Genomic DNA, 27,254 nt, shown 5'->3' with positions numbered 1-27,254 from the left:
GCTTCCTAGTTCCATTGTGTGTTACTGCATGTTACTGTGTTATTGCATGTGTCTTTCAAAGAACTGAGGACAATTACTGTAAAAAGCAAAGGCTGCTGTCCCTTGTTCTGAGACACACATGGGAGTCATGATGCTGGGTGTGTTCTGCTGTTTTCACAGGGACTCTGCTCTTGGAGAGGGATTTCCATCTGTTTTTGGAGCTGCCAGAACAGCAACAGACAGCACTTAGTGACATCCTCCAGGCGGTCCTGTTCGATGAAGAATTGCTTGTGGTCCTGGAACAAGTGGTAAGACCACCGACTTCTCAAGGCAGTGCTGCTTCTACCTGGGTTTTCAGGAGATGTGGACAGGCTAGACCTCTTGGGATGAGGCTGTGAGCTGGGATAAAATTGCATTTAAAATTTCCTCACTTCCTTTAAACCTTAAAGCTTCTCTTTTTCTTATTCCCAGATCCTTAGTTATCTAAATGCAGAAAGGTAGCTGATGTCAAGAATCGAAGTGCCGATTGGTTCCCTCGGGCTGTCATAATAAATTACTACAAACTCTCTTACAGTTCTGGAGGCCCGAAGTCTGAAGCTGAGAAGTCAGCAGGGCCATGCTTCCCCCACAGGCTCTAGGGGAGGATGCTTCCTTGCCTCTTCCAGCTTCTTGTGGCTCCTGATGCTCCTTGGCTTGTGGCCACACTGCTCCAGTCTCTACTCTGTCTTCCTATGCCCCTGTCTTCTGTGTTGATGTCTTCTCCTTTTCTGTCTCTTAAAGGACACTCACCATTGGATGTAGGACCCATTCCAGCCTAGGAGCATCTCATCTTGAGATCCTTATTTTAATTATATCTGCAAAGACTCTAATTCCAAATAAGGTCAAACTCTAAAGTTCCAGGTGAACATATATTTTGGGGGCCTCTATTCAGCCCCACTACAAGGGGGCTGTGTGGCAGAGTCCAATAGGTCAATTTATTCTATTTAGAATAGATTGAAAAGCAGGCCTTTGTATTTTTTTGGTTTGTAGCAGCAGGATTTTCTGGTTGAGTTCCTTAACTATTAGTTGTACAAATGGTAAAGGACACACCACCTGGCAACCTGCCAGACTTTGTACTCTCCTTCCTTAAGGGGGCTAGAGCAGATGATTTATATGATAGGTTTTTCTTTTCTTTTTTCTATTATTCAGAGATTTTGAACTCTGATTTTCTGATTCAATGCTTTTATGATTTCCAGAAGAGCATTCATGTTATTTTCCCCTCTTGAAATTGGACTGTACCAAAAGAGCTTGGCCACCGGTGGGGGACCCTATACTTGTAGAAAGAGTCTAACAGTCCAAGACATCTGGGTGTTCTGGGCGAGGTGCAGCTCAGAGGAGGGTGTACTAGCCCCAGGAAGAACACACATGTTTCAAAAAGCCCCCTGACTTATACTTCCTAGAATAGCTCCAAGAGGGAAATATCAGACCAGTAGTACATTTGGAAAGAACATCAGGTGTCCTGTCAAGTGCAGGAGAAACAAGCTTCCCAGGTAGTGGGGGCCGGTGGGCTCTTCTATGAATGCACCTGATGTAAAGGTGATGATGGAGGAGAGCTCACTCCTTACTGGCAGGGTCACCCGCCTTCCAGCAGGTCCAATGCTCACGAATGGGTCTGCCCTGGGTCTAGCTGGGAATGTGGTTGGGGGCTGCTGTGCCAAGTTTAAAGCTGGATAACATGATGGGATAATGTTTTTATGTTCCCCTCCTTAGTGCTGCATGTAGTCACTTGTTCCTGATCTCTGGCATGACCTGACAGACCCTGCCCTGTCCTGGAAGGTTTTCCTGCATCCATTTTACCCTTGCTGTGAAAGAATAGTACCTGGGCAAGGCTGTTTACTCTTTTTATGAGGAAATCTAACCTGGCGGATTAGTAATTTAAAACAGAAAGGAATTAGGGTTTTGCTTTACTTGGGAGATGGTGGAAGGGCAAGGGGTTGCGTGTCATGGGGCAGAGGCTCAGCTTGGCCTCTGGCTTTACTACATCCATCTTTCTCTTCCTTATGCAGTGTGAGGACATATTAAGTGGCCTGTCACTCCCAATGGCAATACTGGAGAAGCTGAAGCCCCCACAGCAGCAGGACCTCATGGCTTTCCTGTGTCTGGTGGGGTACAGAATGCAGGGCAAGTGTCCAGGCCCAGAGGATGCAATCAGCAACCAGGAGCTCTTTTCTACAGCCTACTTCTTGGTCAGTGCACTAGCAGGTATGGAAAGAGAGAAAGAAAGTGCTGTTGTGGCTTTGAAATTGCTTTGCTTATTGTTGTGGAAGATGTGGTAAATATGGTTACTTCCCTTTCAGCAGTACAGGGAGGGTAAGTGAAAGGCTGAGGAAACATATCATCGCCATGAAAAGTCAAAGACTTCAGTGTGATGCCAGCTTACTCTACTCTCTCTTTTCTCTTCCAAGGAGGGCTGTCTGCAGGCACATACCCTCAGCAGCAAAGGAAGGCATCTCCTCAAACACAGCCTGTGATTCATACTTGAGCCCTGACACTGCTGCATGGAAGTGGCTTCCATCTGCCTACTGCTTTTTCCTCTAGTGTTTTGGTACTTCTGACCCTCATTGCAGACTTATTGGCCACCTTGTGTACATTTGGGCAGGGAGACTGTAGAGAGTATCCCAATGCACTAGGATGCTGGGCCTAGCAGCAACACAGCTTCCACGATGGTCCTGGGATGACCCTTCTGGAGCACAGTGGTGCAGTGGTTATCTAGGAGTGGACCCTGCCCTGCCACTCTTCTATCACTCCCATCCAGGATTCACCATCCCGGAGGGTCTTGGGTATCAGAAGGTAGTCATCCTATGTAAGGAGGCTGGGCTTCCAGTTCCTTCTTGGAAAGGCAAGACCTGGCACAGCAGCCTAGGATCTCTGTCCCCACAACTTCCCTTCATGATGATATTAGTCGAGGTGTTGACTTCCTGATGCATTCATGGCTGCTCCCCAGCACCACAGACAGAGGCCAAGGAGATTATCAGGTTTTAAAAAATTAATCAGACAGGATCCCTCTTGCTAGCTCTACATGCCAACGAATATGTTATGTATATATGCTATGAATATATGCTGTGTTCTAAGTCATGGATACATGTTTTAACTAGGACAGGACATAAAATAGAGGCGTGTGGAACACTACTAGAGACCCTTCCTCCCTGATGTTAACATCAGTGTACTCGAGTCTTTCGATATAGCCATTCTATTAGGGGCTAATCTACTGGCCAGAGTTTTCCAGTTTGTGAAGGGCCTTTTTTTTTTTTTTCACATGCCCTATTACTTATTGAAATATTTCTATCAATAGCCTAGTTCAGTGATGTGAAATATGCAGTATGTGGCTGAAATGGTGAATGCATCACAGTCCCCTTCTCCTTGAAACCTGGACAAAGTTTCAAATTCTCTGCAGCCTTGCACATAGGCAGCCACTGGGAGTTGACACATAACCTGAGACTTACTTGCTGTTTCTGACAAGTTGTCAGAACAACTGCTGTCAGTTGTTTTGGATGCTCAACCGACTGAGCCACCCAGATGCCCCTATCAGTTCTAGTTTTTTGATGGGAGTTTTCTGGGTTTTCTATACATAGTATAATGTCATTTGCAAAGAGTGAAAGTTTGACTTCTTCCTCACCAGTTTGAATGCCTTTTTTATTGTTGTCTGATTGCTGTGGCTAGGGCTTTTAGTACTATTATGTTTAATAAAAGTGGTGAGAGTACACATCCTTATCTTGTTCCTGACCTTAGGGGAAGACTCTCAGTTTGTCCCCATTGAAGATGATGTTAGCTGTGGGTTTTTCATAAATGGCATTTATTATGTTGAGATAAGTTCCCTCTAAACCTACTTTGTTGAGGGTTATTATGATGAATAGATGTTGTACTTTGTCAAATGCTTTTTCAGTGTCTATTGAAGTGATCATTTGGTTCTTAGCTTTTCTCTTATTAAAAAAAATTTTTTTTTTATTTTTGAGAGACAGGGAGAGGGGCAGAGAGAGAGGGAGACACAGAATCTGAAGCAGGCTCTGAACTGTCAGCATACAGCCTGACACAAAGCTTGAACTCATGAATCATGAGATCATGACCTGAGCTGAAGTCAGATCCTTAACCAACTTATCCTTTCTCTTATTGGTGTGATGTATCACATTGATTTGTGAATATTGAATCAACCTTGCAGCCCAGGAATAAATTGCATTTGGTCATGGTGAATGATTTTTTAAATGTATTCGGTTTGGGTTCGGTTTGCTAGTATTTTCTTGAGGATTTTAGAATCCATGTTCATCAGAGATAATGGCCTAAAATTCTGTTTTGTTTTTGTTTTGGTGTTTTCATCTGGTTTTGCTATCAGGATAACACTACTCTCATAGAATGAATTTGGAACTTTTTTCTTCCTTTTTATCTTTTGGAATAGTTTGAGAAGCATAGTTATTAACTCTTCTTTAAATGTTTGGTAGAATTTGCCTGTGGAACCATCTGGTCCTGGACTTTGGTTTCTTGGGAGTTGTTTGATTACTGATTCAATTTCTTTGCTGGTAATCTATTCAAAGTTTCTATTTTTTTTTTTTTCCTGTTTTGGTAGGTTATATGTTTCTAGGAATTTATCCATTTCTTCTAGGTTATCCAGTTTTTTGACATATAATTTTTTATACTACTCTCATATAGTTGTATTTCTGTGGTGTTTGTTATTTTTAATCTCTCATTTGTGACTTTATTTGGGTCCTTTCTCTTTTTTTCTTGATATGTCCAGCTAGAGGTTTATCAATTCTTTTGTCCCCCTCCCCCACAAAGAACCAGCTCCTGGTTTCATTGATCTTCCATTGTTGTCTTAGTTTCTATATCATTTATTTCTGTTCTAGTCTTTATTATTTCCTTCCCTCTGCTGGTTTTAGGTTTTGTTTGTTCTTTTTCTAGCTCCTTTAGGTATAAGATTAGATTGTGTATTTGACATTTTTGCTGTTGGGGCAGGCCTATATTGCTATACACTTTCCTCTTATGACTGCTTTTGCTGCATCCCAAAGGTTTTGGACCATCATGTTTTCATTTTCATTTGTTTCCATGTAATTTTTAATTTTGTCTTTAACTTCCTGGTTGACTCATTTATTGTTTAGTAGCATGTTATTTAACCTCCATGTATTTGTGGTGGTTCCAGATTTTTTCTTGTGGTTGACTTCTAGTTTCATAATGTTGTAGTCAGAAAAGCTGCATGGTATGACTGATCTTTTTAAGTTTGTTGAGGCTTGTTTGTGATCTAATATGCGGTCTGTTCTGCAGAACGTTCCTTGTGCACTTGAAAAGAATGTGTATTATGCTGTTTTAGGAAGGAATGTTCTGAATATAACTGTTAAATCCATCTGGTCCAGTGTGTCACTCAAAGCCATCTTCTTGCTGATTTTCTGTTTAGATAATCTGTCCATTGATGTAAGTGGGGGTGTTAAAGTCCCCTCCTGTTACTGTATTATTATAGATTAGTTACTTCCTTTGTTTGTTATTAACTCCCTTATGTATTTGGGTGCTCCCATGTTGGATGCATAAATATTTCAATTTTTATGTCTTCTTGCTGGATGATGGCCTCTTTATTATTATATAGTGTCCTTCTTTGTCTCTTGTTACAGTCTTGTTTTAAAGTCTATTTTGTCCAATATAAGTATTGCTATACCAGCTTTCTTCTGACATCCTTTTGCATGATAAATGTGTCTCTATCCCCTCACTTTCAATCTGAAGGTGTCTTTAGGTCTAAAATAAGTCTTTTGTTGGGGTGCCTGGGTGGCTCAGTCAGTTAAGCATCTGCTGACTTAAGCTCAGGTCAAGATCTCACCATTCCCAAGTTGGAGTCCCACGTCGGGCTGTGTGCTGACAGCTCAGAGCCTAGAGCCTGTGTCAGATTCTGTGTCTCCCTCTCTCTCTGCCCCTCCCCTGCTTCCACTCTGTCTCTCTCTCTCAAAAATACTGAAAATTTTTTTTTAAAAAATAAGTTTCTTGTTGGCAGCATATAGATGGGTCTTATTTTTTAATCTACTCTGTTACTCTCTATCTTTTGATTGGAGAATTTAGTCCATTTATATTCCAAGATATTATTGATATGCATTTGTTGCCATTTTATTATTTTTTTCGTGGTTGTTTCTGAACATTTTCTCTGATCCTTTCTTGCTTTCATGGTTTACTGGTTTTCTTTAGTGATATATTTGCATTTCTATCTCTTTATTCTTTGCCTCTTTACTAGTGCTTTTGGTTTGTGGTTACCATTAGGTGTGTACATAACATCTTCTGCATGTAGCAGAACATAACATAGCATAACATCTTCTGCATGTAAGTTGGTTACTTATGTTTGAACCCATTCATTACTCCTTCTTTCTCAATGTTTTAAGTACATAGTGTCATATTTTATGTCTTTTTTGTGAGTTCCTTGACTGTTTTTTCACAGAAATACTCATTTTTATTGCTTTTGTGTTTTTGACCTTCATACTGTCATTTTTTTATCTTTCCTTTCTAGTCAGAGTCCCCTTTAGTATTTCTTGCAGGGCTGGTTTATGGTCATGAACTCCTTTAGTTTTTGCTTATCTGGGAAAATCTTTATCTCTCTTCTATTCTAATGATAGCCTTGCTGGACAGTGTTCTTGGCTGCTGATTTTTCCCACTCAGTATTTTGAATATATCCTGCCACTCCCTTCTGGCTTGGAAAGTTTCTGCTGAAAAATCCAGATAGCCTTATGGTGTTTTCTTTTGTATGTAACTGGTTACTTTGTCTTGCTGCTTTTATTCTTAAATTTTTATTTACCTATTTATTTGTTTGACAGAGTGCAAGCAAACAAGTGGGGGAAGGGCAGAGGGAGGGAGAGAGAATCTTAAATGGGCTCCATGCCCAGTGCAGAACCCAATACTGAGGCTTGCTCCCACAACCCTCAGATCATGACTTGAGCTGAAATCAAGAGTTGGATGCTTAAATGACTGAGCCACCCAGGTGCCCCTCTCTTTTAATATTTTTTCATTATCACTATATTTTGCCATTTTAATTACAGTATGTCTTGGTGTGCATCTACTTTTGCTGATTTAGTTGGAGGTTCTCTGTGCCTCCTGAATCTGGATATCTGTTTCCTTCCCTGGATCAGGGTAATTTTCAGCTATTATTTCTTCAAATAAATTTTCTGGCTCCTTTTCTCTCTCTGCTTCTTCTGGAACTCCTATAATGTGAATGTCATTACATTTGATGGAGTCACTGAGTTTCCTAAGTCTATTCTTGTTTTGCATAATTATTTTTTCTCTTTTGTTCAGCTTGATTTCTTTCCATTACTGTCTTTTCTATCATTAATTGATTCCTGTGTTTTCTCCAGCCTGATACTCATTCCATCAAGAGTGTTTCTCATTTTGTTTGTTTATTGAGCCCTTTATCTCTGCTATGTTATTCCTTATCTCTGGGTTAATGGTCTCCCTAGTGTTCTCCACTCTTTTCTCAAGTCCTATGAGAATCCTTAGGATCACAGCTTTAAATTCTTTACCAGGCATGGTACTATATATCTGTTTTTCTTAGAACTTCTGAGGTAGCTTTGTCTTTTCATTTGGGATAAAATGTCTTCTTATTTTGTCTAAGTCTCTGTGCCTGTTTTGTTATTAGGAAAGTTAGCTACATCTTCTGTTCTTACCCTTAGGTAAGGGCTTTATGAAGAAGAGATCCTGTAGTGCTCTGCAGTGTAATGGCCCCTGTTCCCCAAGGCCTGGTGATTCCAGGAGTGTCTCTAATGTGTCCTGGCTACTTTATCCTTCAGACTAGTCTGCAGAGGCTCTCTTTGTTGTGGACAGAGTTTGGTCCTTGGCCTGAGTTGGTGTGTTTAACTAGGTGTGCTCTGGTCTGCTTGTTAATGAGATCTATTGGTGCTGCCACTGGAACAGAGGCCTCACAAAACGTGTAAGTCAGGAGATGCAGTGTTGTCAGGAGTTTGGGGCCCTCTTCTGAAGGGGGGGCCTGCTGGGAATGAGGCAAGCATGACTGGAAAGTGTGGTTCTTGCAGAGCATGAAGCTAGGTATAATTGAGTTAAGTACCAACTGTTGGCATTACACTTTTTAGAACTTTAAAATTTTTTTTACATGTTTTTATTTGTGTGAGAGAGAGAGACAGAATGCAAGCTGGGCAGGGGCAGAAAGAAAGGGAGACACAAAATCCAAAGCAGCCTCTAGGCCCTGAGCTGTCAGTACAGAGCCCAATGCAGAGCTGGAACTCGTAAACCACAAGATAATGACCTGGGCCGAAGTTGGATGCTCAACCGACTGAGCCAGCCAGGTGCCCCTTGCCCTGGTTATTACAGGTGACTCTGCTTTTATGTTAATGGGAGGGGTAGGGGAAGGCATTTGCCAGTTCCTATGTTCTCAGAGGGGTCTCTCCATGAACACTGTCTCTCTAGAACATGCTCTCAGATGAGCAACTAACCTCCCCAGTGTGTGCCCCAAGACACTCTTCAGATTGTTATTTCATGCTGTATGTCTGCAGGCTATTTGGGGCTGCTCTTGAAGAGAAGGCAGGCGATGTCCTTTAAAAATCGGGGCTTTTGGGGCGCCTGGGTGGCGCAGTCGGTTAAGCGTCCGACTTCAGCCAGGTCACGATCTCGCGGTCCGTGAGTTCGAGCCCCGCGTCGGGCTCTGGGCTGATGGCACAGAGCCTGGAGCCTGTTTCCGATTCTGTGTCTCCCTCTCTCTCTGCCCCTCCCCCGTTCATGCTCTGTCTCTCTCTGTCCCAAAAATAAATAAACGTTGAAAAAAAAATTAAAAAAAAAAAATCGGGGCTTTAAGCACCACTGGTTGCAAGAACTCAGGAAGTAAGTGCCCTTTTGCTTTCCAAGCCAATTGCTGTGTGGATTCATTTTTTCTGTGTGCTCCCCTGTGTTTCACCCTTCTCTGTGACCACTGCTCCCTCCATTCTGCGGTTGCCATGATCCATTTCTCTCTCAAGCCACAACTCTGGACTCTATCTTCTTTTTTTTTTTTTAAATTTTTTTTTCCAATGTTTGTTTATTTTTGGGACAGAGAGAGACAGAGCATGAACGGGGGAGGGGCAGAGAGAAAGGGAGACACAGAATCGGAAACAGGCTCCAGGCTCTGAGCCATCAGCCCAGAGCCTGACGCGGGACTTGAACTCACGGACCGCGAGATCGTGACCTGGCTGAAGTCGGACGCTTAACCGACTGCGCCACCCAGGCGCCCCTGGACTCTATCTTCTTGATGTGGCCTCTTCTCTACCTTTAGTTGTGGAGTTTATTCTGCCAGTCTTCAGATAGATTTCTGGCGTCCTTAGGATGATATGATAGTTGTCTAGTTGTATTTGTGGGATGCGGCAAGCTTAGGTTCCTCCTACTCAGCTGCCATCTTCCCCTTCTTCTTCAAGTAGGCCTGTCATGGGAAAACTGGGGGTAGTAGGCAGCCAAGAACTCTCTCCATTTGTTACTGTCCCATGGGGCCCAGGATCTCAAGCCTGCTCACCACCAGAGCCAGGTGATCAAGAGGTATTCTCTGGCGGGCAGCCATAAAAACTAGAGCATCAGACCTGTGCAATGGCTCCCCTCCAGGCGATATTGGTGCTCTGGAGTGTGGTAGAGGAAGGATGCAAAGATGGTAAGCACTGGCAGCTATCTATCCTTACAGTGTACTCCAGCAGGCCTCTCCTCTGTTTGAGGTGTCTGCCCTTTAGATTGCGGCTTGTTTCTTTTTTAATGTTTGTTTTTGAATGACAGTGTGAGCAGGGAGTGGCACAGAGAGAGGGAAACACAGAATCCAAAACAGGCCCCAAGTTCTGAGTCTGGATGTGGGGCTCAAACCCATAAACTGTGAGATCATGACCTGAGCTGAAGTTGGATGCTTAGCTGACTGAGCCACACAGGCACCCCCAGATTGCTGCTTTAAGATAACAAGCCTGTTGCACAGAAAGTCTGGACACCTGTCAAAGGGCTGCCTTGGTGTAGGTAAGTCCATGTGCAAGGCTTTAATGAACCATTTCTCAGTTTGCTATAGCCTTGTGGGTCTCAAGGACATGAGCCCCATTGGCTTTCAAAGCTAGAGGTGTAAGGAGCTGGTTCCTGTGGTGCCTGTCTTAAAAATGTAGGGTTCAAACTCTTTGCTTTTCATAGAGAAGCTTTTAAGTTCTCTTCCAATTGTGGGTCACTGTGCCAAAGGTGGGGTTTATGGTGACTTTGTGGCTCAGCCTTTCTTACCTGCTTCAATGTGGGATGTTCCTTGCTTGCCAGATGTGTAGGAGTTGCTCTGGTGGTTGTGGGTTTTTTTTTCAGAGGATATTGTTCCATATGTAGCTGGAGATTTGGGGCACCACAGGAAGAGGTGGGTTCAGGATCTTCCTACATTGCACCTTGAACCAGTCTCTTCATGCTTAACTTACCCAGCATCTTGCCTGTGTCTGGAACTCTTCCTCAACCACTTTGTGACCTTAAGTGTGAACCCCTCAGGTCTCATTTGTAAAGAGTCAGAATACAGAAGAGCAGTCAAAATCATTTCAACTCAAAAAATACTGAAGAGGCCTCTTATGTGTTGTAGGCACTGCTAGGTGCTGAGATAGGGGAAGATAATCATCTGCACCCACAGGGAAGTTAAAGTAGTAAAATTAGTTGGTATGGTTTGTAAAGCAGATGCTGTTATTTCATCCTTCTCTCCTTACCACCATTGCTCAAAATAGTGAATGACTATCCTCCTAACCTGGAACTAAAGTATTTCTAAGAATAAGGGAGAGTGGATGATGACTACATGGGACTCAGGAGCCAGAAAAGTGAGGGAATGGAAGCATAAACACGGGAGATGACGTGTGACAGTGGCTCGGCCAGGACATGATCATGTTCCAGGTGACTTTGTCACTGCCCTTCCCGGTCCTGTGATCTTTCCACCTGGGGTCATATATTTACCAGCTGCATCTTCCTGATTTGGGATAAGGGTCTGCTTGATAATTCATGGACTGTGGACCCTCTCTGTGGGCAAATGCACACACAACATTTAAATGCAATTTTAGGGGGTTCTCAAGAGGGAGAACTGCCTTATCTTCCTAGCAGCATTTCTGTCTTAGAAATGGGCTATATTTCATTGTACTCTGCTGGGCCACAGCCTTGGTGACATGTTGCTATTTATAAATAAGGCTGCTAACGAATGCAGGAAATGGAGGGAGTTCATGAGTGGTCCCTGGACCAGATGATGCAACAGGTGACTCATTTCTCTCTTTGCCTTTCCAGTTCAAAGGTTATAGCCTGAGGGAATTGGGTTCTCTTAGAACTGCATCTGTTTTTATCCTGGTTGGTATTTAAAATCCATTTTGAATAACATTGATGTGGATTTCTTTTTCCGGGGACTTGGCAGGGCCCTTCCAGTGTAGCCCTCAGCCTCATCACAGCCCTGCACCAACTCATTGTGCCATTGGTGCCCCTTGTGTCAAGCTAGTGTGGGTGGCTGGGGGGGGGGGGGGGCTCTGCAGTGCCACCCCTTTATCCAGCCATGTTGCATTTTTGTCCCCAAAATGACTAGTGACCTGAGTGGAAGGAACCCTTCACAGTTTACTTGGTTCTCTGGCATATGCAGAAACAAAACTATGGTCAAATGAGGAAACATGCTCAGAGAGGTATACCCAAAGTCCTACCCTAAATATGTAGCAGAGCTCAAACACAGCTCTTATCACCAAATCTTAGGTTCTACTTTTTTTTTTTTTTTTTGGGTGAAAAAATTTAGATTTAGCCAGCTGGATTCCATTTAGATGATCTCAATTTCATTGGCAATAGTCAAAGCATCATAGTGAGGAGCCAGTTGAACATATGCTGCCATTGGGCCTGATGGAGGTGTTGATCTTGGCCACATCAATGTCACACAGCTGCTTCACAGCCTGTTTTATCTGGTGCTTGTTGGCTTTGACCTCCATAATGAACACAAGTGTGTTATTCTCTTCTGTTTCCTTCATGGCTGACTCAAGATTAGGGGGAACTTGATGATGGCATAGTGGTCAAGCGGGTTTCTCCTGGTCGGGGGGCACTCTTTTGAGGGTATTTGGGCTGCCTTTGGAGACACAGTGTCTTGGCCTGTTGGAAGGTAGGTGACGTAGATTTGTGTGTGTGTGATTTCAGCACCCTTTTCTTGGCCTTCAAAGCCTTTGCTTTGGCTTTGGGAGGGGCACAAGCTTCCTTCTTCACCTTTGTTGTCTTTAAGAAAAGGTAGGTTCTACTTTTCTACATAAATTTGCTTTTCCTTGTGTCTGTAGTTCTTCTTGATTGGCAAATTGAATGTCAAGGACTATCCTCTAGTGAACACAGAGCTGGTTACCTGGTTCCCACCTAAAAGGACTTTGCTGCCTCTTTAGCACCTTTCATTTTTTCAGTAATTACTGAGACTGAGCATGTTCTCTGGCTGGCTGATGGGAGAGCACTAAAGTATAAATTAGGTACAATTCAGGGGCTGGCCTGTTCCCATGGGTTTTTTGGACAGTGACTGATGTTTGTCTCCTGCAGAAATGCCAGACAATGCAGCGGTTCTGCTGGGTGCTTGCTGTAAACTCCAGATTATTCCTGCGCTGTGTCACTTGGTAAGAAACCTCTCAGATGGGACCTGGGGATGGGCACCCGACAACTGATAAAACACCTTTAGGATTTCTCATCCATAACAGCCCTTCAAGATAGGTTAAACAGATGTTATTAACTTCACTTTTTTTTTGTATCACACTGTCCACATCACACCACACACCCTACCCTATGGGAAGACTGAGATCGAGAGGAAAAGGATTTGTACAAAGAACTTGTTAGCAGGGTAGGACTCTCAACTTTGCCATTAGATTCCAAATCTCATGTTTTTCCCAGTATTTGGAGAATTTTGGTCAAGGTTTGGTTGCAACATTGCAGGGAAGGAACCTGACACCATTTGCAGGGTTATGGTTAGGCCAGTTGGATACAGCTCTGCCTCAAATTCACCAGGAAGGTATTTAAGAGGAGACTAGTCTCAGAGTTAGGTAGTGATGACCTTAGCCCTGGAGAGTCAAGATTAAGCCTTACCTTTTTAAGTTACAAATTGGGTCATTAATAAAAGGAACCATCAATACACTGCCCAGAAGTCACTCGAATGGGGCAGGTGTTGCTCAGCCTGGGGCAGAGAACAAAAGCATACCAGGCTAGATTATTTTAAGGTCTGGTTACTTACAAAGAGTCAAAACGAACATGCTTTGTAGGCTAAAAACTCCAAAGCTCAGAGCTCTGCTCCCAGATCTGGGAAGTAGGTATTGAGATTAAGTGCCTGGACAGGACCCTGAAATTTGTTATCCATCTAGTCTGAGAACTTTGAGCACCATGCTTAGTGCCTTGGGTACTTCTCTGAATAGCAAAGACATCTGAACAAGGGCATTGTTCCAAGGAACAGTTTACAGCCCATTCACAACTGAAAGCAGTTTCTACCCACTGGTAGAGGAATTCTGGGTTCTTGTACTGTGACCACAAAAACTGAACTACTTGAAAACGTGCCAGCATGTTTGTTCTGGGGTCAGCTAAGGGTAAAGGCTGGTGGTGTAGTTATGAAAACAGTATCATCTATTTGTCCGTAATGATGAGCATAGCAGTAACTTTGCACTTAGCATTTCCCAGGGTCCTAAGATTTACAAAATTATCTACTGCATTCAGGAAATACTTCCTGAATTGTGTGTATATTACTGCAAGACCACATTAGCTAATTCCCTTTCCCAACAAACTCATACTTCATTGTCATCTTCCTTGTAGTCTGCGTTAGATCTGATCATCCAAGTTCTGCTTTGTTGGTCTAAAGGTAGCCACATTCAGGGTTCTAGAATGGCTGGTATTCTAAAGTGGCACAAAAGCCCACAGAGTCATTTGTGTGGTTTTTGGGAGCTGTTCAACATAGACAAAGAATTTTTCTTTTGAAGAATTTCCTGGGTATCTTCACATAATCTGCCCTAGATACTGCAGCAACGCTAAAGACAATGAGGCTCCTGCCTTCTGAACGAATTTGGGTATTGTGTTTCTTATAGGGATTTACTTAGAACAGGGTACAAAATTCTACCTGTATTCCTGTCTTCTCTTATCTGGTGGCCAGAATAACTTGGAGAGCCTTTCAGAAGGGCTTTTGGAAGAACAGCATCAGATACACTAATTGTTTGCCAAACTGGGAAGAAGGTGAGTTAGAGACTGCTAATTCTGCGCCTGCCCCCACCCTTTGGGTGACCCTTACCTAGAAGGGTCTCTGGACCCATGGGCCCGGCAGATATTCAGAGTAGGAAGCTGGATGCTGCTCAGCCCCTGTCCACTAGACTCCAGACACAGCCTGCTATAGGCAGTCTTGAGGCTGTGCCAGTAGAGCTCATTCTTAAATCGCTGGGATGTGGTGCTCAAAGAGCAAGCCTGGTCCACTCTGAAGTCAAACAGAGTTGATAGTCTTGACCAAAAGCTGATGTTAAGCCTGTGGTAATTTTATCAAATGCGTGCTGCGCTTCTGCCACTGGGGCAAATTTTAGTAAGGTTATCATTGCTCAAGACATTTCTGGAAATTTTTTGGATTCCCTTCATTTTTTATTTTAAATTTTACTCTCTACATTAATTGGATCTGGTTTTCAATGCCTGTGTAAAAATCTGAGAACTTGGAATTAGAGCAGCAGCTGAAGTGAACTCTCATTCAGCACATTGAGGGCCCTATGTTCTATGACAGACCAGCCTCCTAAAAAGCTTAGATTTTAGAAAACAGACTAAACAGTGACTATCTTCAGAAAGACAGTAGGGTAATAGTCGTTGGGATATGGGGGTGGAGGGAAGATCAGGAAAGGCTGTTCTGACGTGGCATTTCAATGGACCATGAGAGAGGAGAAGAAAAGGTCTATGTGGAACTCTAGAGGAAGAGTATCCCAGGTAGAAGGAATAGCAAAAGAAAGGTTCTTGAGGCAGGAAGCATAACTAAACTGTGGTACTTATCCCTTTGAGGAGATCAAGCCGCTGTATAGGAAATTCTAATATTAAAATAAACAATACATACTGTGTGTATGGGAAAGTTACATTCTGAACTTCCTAATCTCCTGAAGTTAAGGGATCTAGGAGAAGATACAGAGTTCAGAGAGTAGAAGGACTGTCAGAACTGCAGGCAAATTGGAAAACTCAGGCATAAGGTCAGGGCCCAGGTCACATACATCTTGTTATTTGTTACATCTTAAGGGTGCTCCTTTTGAGGAATGTAAAAAACTATTTTTTCTCTGTGGATTTTCTATAACATTTTAAGTGAATTTGCTTAAACATGTCATTTCAGTTTCATGGTCTCTCGGCTGATGGAGTATCTGATCTTAAAAACCCAATCTTGGCTCCTCTGAAGGATCTAGAAAGGTTTGGCATCGCACAGCGTTTGTTTGCCACAGTCAACGTGAACCTGGAGAGACTGCCGTCATCCATAAAAGTTGTCACCGAGGAGGACCCCAACACTGTCCCACGAATTCTTTATATAAGCCTCAGTGGGCTCTGTGCTTTACGCAGAGCACATTAATAACATGTGAATTAGAAGTACAAGACCATCAAAGTTAGGTATTTTTCAGAATTGTTAAGATACTACTGAGTTTAGCTACCAAGAGGCCCAGGGTCTAAGGTAACTCCAGCACCCACAGGGTTGAGAACTCTAAGCTGGTGTTTAGTTAAAACCCTCTTCTACAGCGAGATAGGTCCATCTATCACTTTCTTTCATAAACAAAGACAGCTGAGTCTATAGAACATGTGCTGATTGAGGAAATGAACTGTAAATACCACTACAATATACATATTCCTCTGCTGAATAAAATTAAAATGATCTCATAGCAGGACACCCTTCCTTAGGGGGTCTAGCTATATACATTTCATTTTTGTCATGCTTTGACATACCAATTCTAGGTCTAGAACAATGCTGATTTCCTATGCATTCTGGATGTTTAATTTGTAAAATACTACATATTTTAATTCTGTCTTGACATTCTTCTATAAAAATGCATGGAATGTCTCTTTAGTGCCCCTGATTCCATTGCTAATATCCACTGGGGACCTGAAATCCCTTCTTTCCCTTAGTAAAAAGTAGCTAGGACCTCCTGCCAGAGGTCTGACTTTAGGAGCAGGGAGGATGAGAAGTCGCAGTTGTTGAAGAGAAACATGTTACTCAGCATGCATATATATATATATATATATATATATATATATATATATCCTGTCATCTACTCGAATGTTAAAATGGAAGAGATGAAGCAAACAACGCTTTCATTGCTTCAGTCAAAAATGAGACTAAATCTTAGGACGCATGAGGAAAAAAATTGCACATTGTGTGGCAACAAAAAAGCACCTTAGCTACAGCTGTGGCACTATACACTGCCTTTCTGGCTTTCTGAAATAAACTTTTATAAACAACAAACTGAGGACAGATTGTGTAAGAAGAATCTACTTGTATAAAAAATAGATACACATGTACCACAGTGCAACGGGAGCTTCCTTTAAGAGTCCGCAAGAAGCGGCACCTGAGTGGCTCAGTTAAGCATCTGACATCGGCTCAGGTCATGATCTCCCGGTTCGTGAGTTCAAGCCCCACGTTGGGCTCTGGGCTGACGGCTCAGAGCCAAGAGCATGCTTCAGATTCTGTCTCCCACTGCCTGTCCCTCCGCCATTTGCACTGTGCCTTTCCATTGTCTCAAAAATAAATAAACATTAAAAAAGCCCACAAGAAACCTGACAGTGGCTCCTTGGGGGAAGAGAGAGGAGTTAGAAGTTGGGGCAAGGCTAGGGGAGTTACCCTTCTGTTCCTGTTAGAATTTTGTATGCATGAGCCTCTAAGTTGAAATGAACCAACTAACACCACCCCAAAGCAACAAAAACTAAAGATGCCATCCCAGGATGTGCCTATACTGCTACAGGTGTTCCTAGCCACCCTGCCACCCCCCAGTTATTGCCATTCCTTAGCAGACCCCAATGTAATGTGGACAAAGTAGTGCTGGACCTCCAAAAGGCTCTTCTAACTGGAATCTTCATCACTACATATAATTATTAACTGTAAATGTACCTTTATTTACTGATTGAGATCAAGAACTATTAAAAATAGTTACATTTGGGGGCGCCTGGGTGGCGCAGTCGGTTAAGCGTCTGACTTCAGCCAGGTCACGATCTCACGGTCCGTGAGTTCGAGCCCCGCGTCAGGCCCGCGTCAGGCTCTGGGCTGATGGCTCGGAGCCTGGAGCCTGTTTCCGATTCTGTGTCTCCCTCTCTCTCTGCCCCTCCCCCGTTCATGCTCTGTCTCTCTCTGTCCCAAAAATAAATAAACGTTGAAAAAAAAAATTAAAAAAAAAAAAATAGTTACATTTGGAAACAAGTTCCAGTAGACTAGATCACCTAGAAAACAGAAAATAGGGTAATACTTCTGAAGAGGCCAGCCACCTTCACTCAGATGTTTCCATGACCACTCCTCTTTCCTAAGTGGGTGCAGAAAGAAACACATTAGCTAGTGTGGTATGGCCCTGGAACAGTCCCTCAGAGAGGTCCAGAATGTAATAATCCCTGGAACCTGTGAACATGTTACCTTACATGCCAAAAAGGGACTTCATAGGTGTTTTTCAGGTTACAGACCTTAAGATGGACAGATTATCTGGGTGGGCCCTTAAAAGAAAAAAGGCAGAAGAGTCAGAGAGATACTTGGCCAAAGAAAATGCAGGAAAGATGTGGCATAAGAAGGACTCAGTGCTGTTGCTAGCTCTGGGACAGGAGAGGTCAGTTCAAAAACAAGAGTGCAATCCACCTGACAGCCAGGAAGGAAGAGGGGACCTGAGTTCTACAACACCATGGAACTGAAGTCTGCCAACAACCCACAGGAGCCTGGAAGCAGATTCTCTCTCCAGCAGTAAGAGCCAGGGCAGGCCCTGGGAAACGTCTCAATTTTAGTTTGGCGAGACCCATGTTGGATTTCCATCCTACAGAACTAAGTCTGTGTTTTAAGCTGCTAAATTTGTGGTAATATTTTTACTGCAGTGGTAGAATACTGGCAGCATAAGATGAAAGAATGAACGATAGAAGTGAGAAGTACACTGGACTAGCAGTTTCTGAAGTACAAGGTAGGGAATCCCAGAAACTTGCTTGAGAAAGAGTTGCAAAGTACCTTTTCTGGAAGCAGGCTTCATGCACTCACCCACAGTCATGCGTCTACCTCTTGGGCAGCCTGGCAGGTCCACCTCCCTTTTCCACCGCAGGCCTCAAGGGTGAGCTGTGTGCCCCAGCAGGCGTTGTCTTTCCCACCGGGGCTTCTCTTGCTTGGCTGGTCCTAGCATCTCACGCTATCTAAGCACAAAGGCCTTTTCTTGATCCTATATTTTAATCTTCCCTGTGTCTGCAGTTTCTTTTTCCTTGAGTACATCACCTTTGAAAGCCACCAAATCACTTGGGCTGGGACAAAGGAAACAACAGTTAGGGTTTCCTTGTTAAAGAAGAGAAGCAGGTGAAAAATTTATATATTTATTTTGGTGAGAAAAACAGTGTTATTACAGGCTTTTTACAAAGATTATTAGCATTTAAAAGAAATTACCAAAGCTAATCTGATATCCTCTGTATTACCTCTAAACCTTAATTCTACCTATAAATGAAACACTGCATTGTTTGCAATATTAAATATTTATTTTTATATATACAAAAATAGTTTACCTGGAATATACAATCTCCCATGTTTGGACAGGATATGGAAATATGCAAAAAAAATTTATAGGGACAGTTTCTGAAAACTCAATACTTAATTGTACTGCAGGAAAATTTTATTTATACAAGGACAGCAGTAATGTTTCTTTTATACAGGAATAATACAATTACTTGGAAAGCAGCAGCAGTCAAATTTTATTTTTAAACTTTTTCATTAGAAAACTTAAGCAGCTTGTTCAGCTTTTATTTTTAGGTTGCTAACAAGCATTTTGTCTTCTGTTAAAAAAAAAAAAAAGCTCTACAACCATTTCAAAGACTAGAGGTTAAAAACAGCATGCATTTGTGTTCAAAATAGGGATATACCAAACTGAAATGGGGAGGGGGACCCCAAAGCAAGGTTTTCACATCAAATACTCACCATGGGCTCTAACAGAACTCAACATGCAGAAAACTACACTTGTTTTGCTGAACCCTAGTGCTCATTCTTCTCCAGCAAAACCCTAGATCCCACTTCCTTAAAAGTCAACATTACCAAAGAAACAGCAGTTGGTTGTTCTTTTTCAAAGAGGACACACAACCAAAAGGAATATTCATCTTATATTTCAATTACAGATGAGATGAGCTATTCTTCAAATTTGGTTCTACCTGAAAAGATGAAGGCATTCCTCATTTGGACCACGTTTACCAGAACAAGCTTTATGTCTTCAAAGCAACATTATTTGTCCCACTGCCCGTCTCTCCTATTTAAGAATAAGACAAAACCCACATATGTTAACTGGTGATGACTTCTGGTTTAATAGTGGTAATTTATAGCTGAGGAGTTTTGAGTGCTCTGCTTTTTTCCACTTCCTCCAAGCTCTCAGGCCACCTTGACTGATAGGAGGAAAGCTAAATTTCAGGTATGACCTGCCATATTTGTAGGTTTCTGCCCCCAGAGTTTGCTGTGGCTAAAGTACAACAAAAATATCCAGTCCAACTTTTAAGATCAGACCTTTTAGCTTCTGCTTTGTGGCAACAACAATACCTATTCAGTAGGACTCAAGACAGGTTTACAAGCATGGAGTCAATTGCTCTCCCAAGTATTAAGTGGCATTTACATTAACTGTAGCTGTGTTCATTCAGTTTGTGCTAGAAATTAGAAAACAGTAAAAACTAGTAGGGGAAAAAAGGGAAGGAACTGTCACTTCTGGCTGACTGGCATGTGGAGGCAAGTCACATTCATCACAGCACAGCATTATCAGCCAACAGCCACGAAGCTATGAGAAAGAATGCAACTAAGATATCTTCATATCGGATTCAAGGTCCACTAAGTGGGTCTAGCCAAACATTTCTCCCTATAAATAAACAGAGGCCTTTTAAACTTAATACTATGGGCTAAACAATAGGGCTGCAGTGATAAATTTCAGCCATAAGAATTAAGGTAGGGCAGCTTTAAGGGGGGCAAAGATTAGAATGTGGTTGGATGTAAGAGAGTACTGGATTGCTTAAATTTTGTGAGTAACAGCAAGAATTCGCTAAAGGTTTGGACGTAGAGGTGGCATTCTAAACTAAATGACTCTCCTGACCAACGCCACTGAGAGCAGAAAAGGCCCTCTTCCAAGGCTGGAACTACAACCTCAGAGCTGTTTTAAAACTGGAGGTAAGATTCTTGAATGGTATGTACCGTTCATTATGTAACCTCTGAAAGAGATGCACTTTAAAAAAAACTAAATGGTAAACAACCTCAATATAAGTGAATACATAAAATAAATGGATAAAGCAGCCTAATAAGGATTTCCCAGTCTAGCATTTACTATATCAGAGATACAAATTGCTTCTTGTAATTTAAGGTGAAGACAAATATTAAGCTAGCCTTATTTAACTAGTGGAATATTAAAAGTAAAGGGAGATATAAATTTTATCAAAGGTCAGGTGGTCAAGAATCAGAATTAGGATCTCAGCTAGAAGTACACCATCTCTTTTTAACAAAAGAGATTATTTTAAAGAAAGTACTGCCATGTACTGCAGGAGTGGTAGAGAACCATGCTTTAAAATTCTTACCTTGGAAATGAGATATCGTTCCTTCACTTTTTACTGTGTTAAAGACTCACTTTTGATTCTGTGCACTGAATAATTCCAGGAACACAAAAAAGTAACATAATGGATGGGAAATATTTAAAAATGAATAAAACTTGAAGCTAACAAAAAATTTAAAAATCTTACCTTAAAGAATTAAAGAGTTATCTCCTTTAGATATGCAATGTATACTCAAAAACTCTTATGCTGAATTATTAGTTGTATTCTTAAAAGTTTGTGAATAGGGGCACCTGGGTGGCTCAGTCAGTTAAGCGTCCGACTTCGGCTCAGGTCATGATCTCACAGTTTGTGAGTTCAAGGCCTGTGTCAGGCTCTGTGCTGAGAGATCAGAGCCTGGAGCCTGCTTTGGATTCTGTGTCTCCCTCTCTCTCTGCTCTTCCCCCGCTCATGCGCTCTCTCTCTCAAAAATAAATAAACATTAAAAAAAAGAAAGTTTGTGAATATTCACTTGTACTATATACAATGCCATTATTTAAAATACTGAATTTCTCCCAAAACTCAAAATGCAGATATTATTACACAGATATTTTCACAGCAAATTCATTGGAAGAGGAGGGCAGTTACCCCAATCTCTAAATCTGAGTCATATCACAAATTCATTTGAAAGCTTAAATAAGTATTTCCCAAGACAATGCCATTTAGAACTCTGTCCTTTTTCCTTAAGGAAATTGTTATAGTGATAATTTTCTGATCTGAATTTCATCATACATTTTTTTCAAAAAGGAGATTAGTATCTGCCTCAAGGTAAAACCAGAGTCTTATAAAACAACATCAAAAAAATTTTTTTTTCAGAAGGTCTAAGAACTTGGGAGTAAACATTTAAGAACACTAGCTATAATTACATGGGTAAACACATTTAGTTTTATTATTCATGTAGTTTGGGAGAGTTTTACATATTATACATATGGCTGTATATATATTATAATATATATGGTGACTGAGACATTTAAAAAATGACCTATATATGTACATAAAAGTTCAGGATTTCTTTTTTCATATTTAGTATAAAGATTCATTACTACAAAATTATTGGCTCCCTATCCTGTGATTTCTGGAAAATGGAGTGTTGTTTCAGAAGTCATAAAAGTACAATGTTAAGTAGATCGCTATTTTGACCAATTTTTAGAACTTGATGTTCAATATTTACCAGTTTAAAGTAATTGTACCTAACTCCATGGCTATCCATCTTGAAAATCAACTCCAATTACTAGATTATGACACTTGTTGTTTTACCTAACAATAAGTAGCAATTTAATGAATTGTTAAAGCAAAGATCATCTTTTATTGTCATTGAGAAAGTATGGTCAAAGCAGTTAGTATCTGGCCATAATCTATAATGCTACCCTATTGTATTTTATTGCTAATTTGCATTATTTTCTAAATTTGTGTTAATCAATTTGCTCTTTTAAAGAAAAGTTGTCCTTATAAGTTACTATAAGTAAATTTACTAGATTCTAGAATCTAGATTCAGGCTACTATTGCTGTAGTCGTTCATGGGCTTATGATTTCTATTTTAAAAAGCTATGTTCAGCAATTGTATAGTTAGAATTGATAAAAGTAAACAAAGTCCTGATGTATTGGATTGATATTATCCAAATACCAAACAGAAATAGAGACTGCATAATCAAGGCATGGCTAGAACAAAAGTGAAACTCTACTTGCAATGCATCGCATGTATTCCACTAGTTACAGTGTTATATGGCTTACCCAGGAACATCAATTCTGTGGGTATTTTTGTACATTTGAAAATAAAAAAAATATATATATATACATAATATTTAGTTGTATGGAAATAGTCATGCCCTGAATGCTGAATGTGGACATTCATCTGTCTACAAAGAATGCTCATGTGCATTAACGTATTGGCACGTTTCCCAAAAGCATATGCAGGTGCATGTGTATTTTAACTATTATCAGTTGTTCAACATCACTTTAAACCATTTCTCTTCGGTAAAGCTCATTATTTTGTATATTTCCCACAAGAGAGATTCACATTTCCTTGATTACAACTATACTCTTGTTGCCTTGGGAGACTACTGGGGCCCTTGGGACTCCTTGCCCCAGCAGATATCTGCCAGGTCCTGCAGACTCAGATGAGACTTCAGTTTCAAGTTCAATGACTCTATTGAGATACAATGAACTTCTCTGAATTTATTCTCTTCAGCTCTGGCATCTGGACTGAAATAACTTCTCTGAATTTATTCTCTTCAGCTCTGGCATCTTGACTGAAATTAACTAAAGAGCATTATTTCATTTTATATTATGGGGAATCAAGTGTGTATTAATTAGTCATGAATACAATTTATAATAGAAATAATTCCTTTAAGTATAGACTATTTTCTAATATGCATTTTATGCTAGATGATAAAGCTAAAAATATATATGATGTAAAAATCATCTCTATCATGTCAAGACAGTTGAAATATTTTTGTGGATAAACTTGTGCTGTTACGATGATCGTACAGTTGTTCACAGAGGCTCCATGCAGCAGCATGAAGGCATACCATAGAAGACAGCACATTTCCTGAGAACATGAAAATGAAACTTCTCTTAAAATTTATAGTATGTTGAAACATTAAGTCATAAGATATTACCTTGACACTGTGCTTTGATTCAGGTTGCTTTGAGAAGCCAGAATTCTGATGTAAATATACGTTGTTTAAAAGTTACCAAAGTTATTAAAAGGGTATGATCCATTTTGCCACTGATGTCCTATGCTAGGACAAAGAACATTAATTTGTGTTCTGGATATGAAGTTCTAGAAAAAAATACCTATAGATTTCCACTCTTAACCATACAGCAACTTGGGCGTTGTTTCATTGTTAAAAAGATTTAAAGCAATGTGTGCATACTGCTTACTGCCATGTATTTTCTCTTCCCTCTAAGTGCTCCTGGCTGGCATTCCATGTGACAGCTTTGCTGAGAAGAAAACAAATTCAACAGCCAGGTGTCTAATGCCTACCACTGACAAAGATGACCACTAATATTTAAGCACCTAACCTTTTAAGTGTGAATACTGTCCCTGTGAAAAGTTGGCAGCAATATAAAACATGGCTAACTTAGTTTAATGATGAGCTACATCTCTAAATATGTTTGAGGAAGAATATATACCATCTAAGAATCCTAAAGGGAGATACAAATGGAGATGAATCTTAAAAATCTGAGTATGTTAACGCATCTAAAGGAGGGGAGCTGTTTTGTTTTCCTAATCATTAAACAAAAAAGTACATTTCCTAACAGAAACGTAAAAACAATATATGAAACCTTTTTTTAATATATATTATATAATACATACAATGTACATATTATATAATGTATATATTACATATGGATGAAACGGCTTACAGTTATTTGCAAATCTTATAAATTGTTCAATGGATTTGGTTCTCAACACAACAGATTTAACAAATACTCTAACAATCACATCCCATTTCAAAAAAAGCACACTGATTGTTCACCAAATCCCCCACTTGCAAACTTAGAGGCATTTTAAAGCATCAAAAAAATTTGCAGAGGCATAATACATTTGCTGACCGTATCCTAATGAAAACCTGTTGAAAGCAGTAGGCTCGTTTTTGTCAAATTTCTACATGTGAAAATAAATCAACTTTGTGTCAGTTTACGTGTTACAGGATAAGGCACTCTCTCAGCCTGCATGGCCTTGCTTGCTGGGGACACATTCACTCAAGCATCAGCCTGTCATGGCAACAAATGAGAGTGCCAACTATTGCTCTTCACTTTTCCCCTCAAGATAGAAATGAAGGGAAAAGAAACCAATATATTTGTTTAAATTAGAATGGATAGCCATCTATCTTTGAAATAATGAAGCCATGTAGTGTTGAGCAGACTTTCAATGTCAGCCTTGGATGGCACTGACGTTACAGTCCTGCTTCTGTAAGAACTTGTATTAGGAAAGAAGGCCAATAACTACAATTTTTTCCTAAGAGTAACTGACCCTTCACTAGTTGATACTGAACCAAAGGACAGCTTTACAAAACTATTTCAAGTATTCATTATCACAGTGAAAATGGGAGACCAATATGAGAATGAAGGATTTGAAAATTCCTTTGATGAAAAAGGCAAGGGTACTAAATCAAAACATATACAAAATGCTTCAACGCATTTCTTTATGTGGTATGAATAGAAATATTATCCATAAAAAGTTAGAAAAATTAAGATAAATTATATATTAGTACACCTTCCCAACCACATTTTATATAAAAATTCAGAATAGTGTACTGGTATTTCAATCTACACAATAAAAATGCCTAAACTTGGCAGATATTGTCTATCTGTGCATGTATTTTCTCAGTAGAAGGCTTATTTGTTGCAGTCACTTTTAAAAAGTTTTATTTCCATTCTGAACCTTAGTGAATCATCAGTAAACCCAGCTGATTGGGACCCACTGTGGCTCCATTCTCAGCTTCTCTATGGCAGTTTGTAGTTTTTCAAAGGCTTTGTCTAGATTGTCGTTTATGATGATCAAATCAAAATAGTGGTTGTATGCTCTCTGAATTCGTGCACTTTCATCCACGGTTTTCTTCAAGTCAGAGTCCTGTCAAAGAGTGTTAAAAGGAAATGTTTCTATCATAAGGTGTATTTACTTGCTCAAACACCAAAGTGAATGTAAGAACTAAGTACATTGGACTTTTATTTATGGTGATTAATATTAATTCTCAAAATCTAATTTATATAGTGTTGAAAAAAACATTACCCTATGTTCATATCCTAGTCTTTACAGCAGAGTTCATGTTTGCTTTATGAGTATTCTCTATCTTCTATTTCATTGATCTTAGGAAAATATTCCTAATTAAACAACTGCTGATAATAAACTCAGGGTGAAATCTAAGGTAATAAAAGAATTATTTTAGGTTTCTAGCACAACTATAGCATCCTCTTCAAATGATTTTTTTTTTAATTTGAATATATGTATGACATCCTAGAAAAAGAATCCTAGAATTTTCCCTTTGTGTTTTTGTCTTGCTTCTTCATGATCCTGCATGCCAGCTGAGGTGGTCAGTACAATGAAACCAAACTGGTGGGACAGGAGATTATTCTGCCATTTTTCTAGATCTTTGAGTTGTACATAAAATCTCGGGCTGATAACTCCACAGTTGTTTAACCTGCTTATGAGGTTTGTAACAATTTTCCCAGCTCTGTGATCATGAATGATTTCAAATTTGCCAATGTAACCACGTTTCATCATCACAGTTTAGAAACTGGATGACGACTTTGGAGCATGGCCTAGTAAGAACCTGGCATTTGCCTCTCTTTTCAGCATTGTTAATGCTCTTAAGAGCATCTGCCAGGACATTCATGTATACCAATATGGTGGCACAGAAAGATGGTGGAAAGAGTTCAAAAGATTTTTATCTTACAGGTTCTGTAGATCATGGAAACAATTCTGCAGTGACTTTTAAGCTCAAAGCCAAATCTGCTGCCTAATTCTAGGAAAGAGAATCTTAGAAATGTATTTTGAAGACTAACCACATGTTTCCCACCTCCAACAACATATACTCAGTTTAAGATGTCTTGGGTAACATCTAAGTGCTAAGTAGTGATAGGTTATGCAAATCAGAGCTCGGCGGCCTGGATTACCTGTACATGAACTAGGAATCATCAATGTAACAATGGTACATAAAACCATTTTACCAATGGTAAAAACACCTAAAGGGAAGTGTAGAGAGACAAATGGGTTCCAAACTAGGCCTTAGGGACACTACTACTTACATTTTAGTTAACATCACTGACATCTCTAAATCAGTTTGAAACAACTAAAATATCTTTTACGATAGATGTACAGCCACAACTCACCTTGAAAATAATTTTTACCTATTACAGTCACTAGCAATCTGGTTCATTAAAAAAAAAAAAAAAGGGTTGTTTTGGGCAATAACAATCACGTAACAATAGCAGAGTACAACATACAGATGGATCTCTAGACTATATTGGTAGGTGGAAAATGCAGGCAGACTACCGTATATAATAAGAGACTTTTTATGTAAGAAATAGGAGAGAAAGGATACACACATATACATACTTGCTTATATTAAAAACAAATAGTGAAAATGGCTACCTCTGTAGGTGGGTGTGTACAGGACAGAGAAAAGCTAGATTTTTCTGTTAAGATTTACTTTAGAACTATTAAATGTATAGAATGATACAACAGAATTAAATTCACATGAAAAAAAGAACAATACTTGAAAATAAAAAGCAAAATGAAATAAACCAGTGTTTTAAGTTGATGGTTTAACTACACAGAAAGGAATTATTTCAGTAACGTTAAAATTAAATAATACCCACTGGAATAGATCTTAGGAAAAACTTTTTTAAAAGCCCAAAACTTAAAAGTTTTCAATAATCATACTATTGACATTAATACTGTTACTCAGAAATCATATACATAGTAGGTTCTCAGTTTATATGTAAAGTAAGAAATTATGTTATCAGGAACCAATATTTTCAGCATAAGAAAAATGACAAATACAGAGCCAAAGAAGTAAAATAATGTAAAGTTTAAATTGGAACCATCAAATTGAACTAATGATGTG

General features: G+C 40.2%; 2 protein-coding genes and 1 pseudogene across 9 annotated transcripts in view; 1 reads left to right on the top strand and 2 right to left on the bottom strand.

Annotated features, from left to right (window-relative positions):
• The window catches only part of GSDME (gasdermin E), a 65,386-nt gene extending 48,714 nt beyond the window's left edge, over positions 1-16,672 (top strand). For both annotated transcript variants that reach the window (XM_043589105.1, XM_043589104.1), the window contains 4 exons: positions 160-287; positions 2,025-2,220; positions 12,472-12,545; positions 15,254-16,672. In XM_043589105.1, the coding sequence (XP_043445040.1) occupies positions 160-287; positions 2,025-2,220; positions 12,472-12,545; positions 15,254-15,484 (629 nt within the window). In that variant the 3' untranslated portion in view covers positions 15,485-16,672. The remainder of the gene's footprint in view (positions 1-159; positions 288-2,024; positions 2,221-12,471; positions 12,546-15,253) is intronic.
• Positions 16,673-18,434: 1,762 nt separating this feature from the next.
• The window catches only part of PALS2 (protein associated with LIN7 2, MAGUK family member), a 113,870-nt gene continuing 105,050 nt past the window's right edge, over positions 18,435-27,254 (bottom strand). For all 7 annotated transcript variants that reach the window (XM_043589103.1, XM_043589100.1, XM_043589099.1 and 4 more), the window contains one exon: positions 18,435-25,258. In XM_043589103.1, the coding sequence (XP_043445038.1) occupies positions 25,082-25,258 (177 nt within the window). In that variant the 3' untranslated portion in view covers positions 18,435-25,081. The remainder of the gene's footprint in view (positions 25,259-27,254) is intronic.
• On the bottom strand, positions 25,266-26,070 carry LOC122488007 (annotated as a pseudogene).

Source organism: Prionailurus bengalensis, chromosome A2 (genome assembly GCF_016509475.1).
Source record: "Prionailurus bengalensis isolate Pbe53 chromosome A2, Fcat_Pben_1.1_paternal_pri, whole genome shotgun sequence".
Classification (NCBI taxonomy): Eukaryota; Metazoa; Chordata; class Mammalia; order Carnivora; family Felidae; genus Prionailurus; species Prionailurus bengalensis.
Note: the sequence above shows the minus strand (reverse complement) of the source record. Positions and strands in the feature narration are given on the sequence as shown.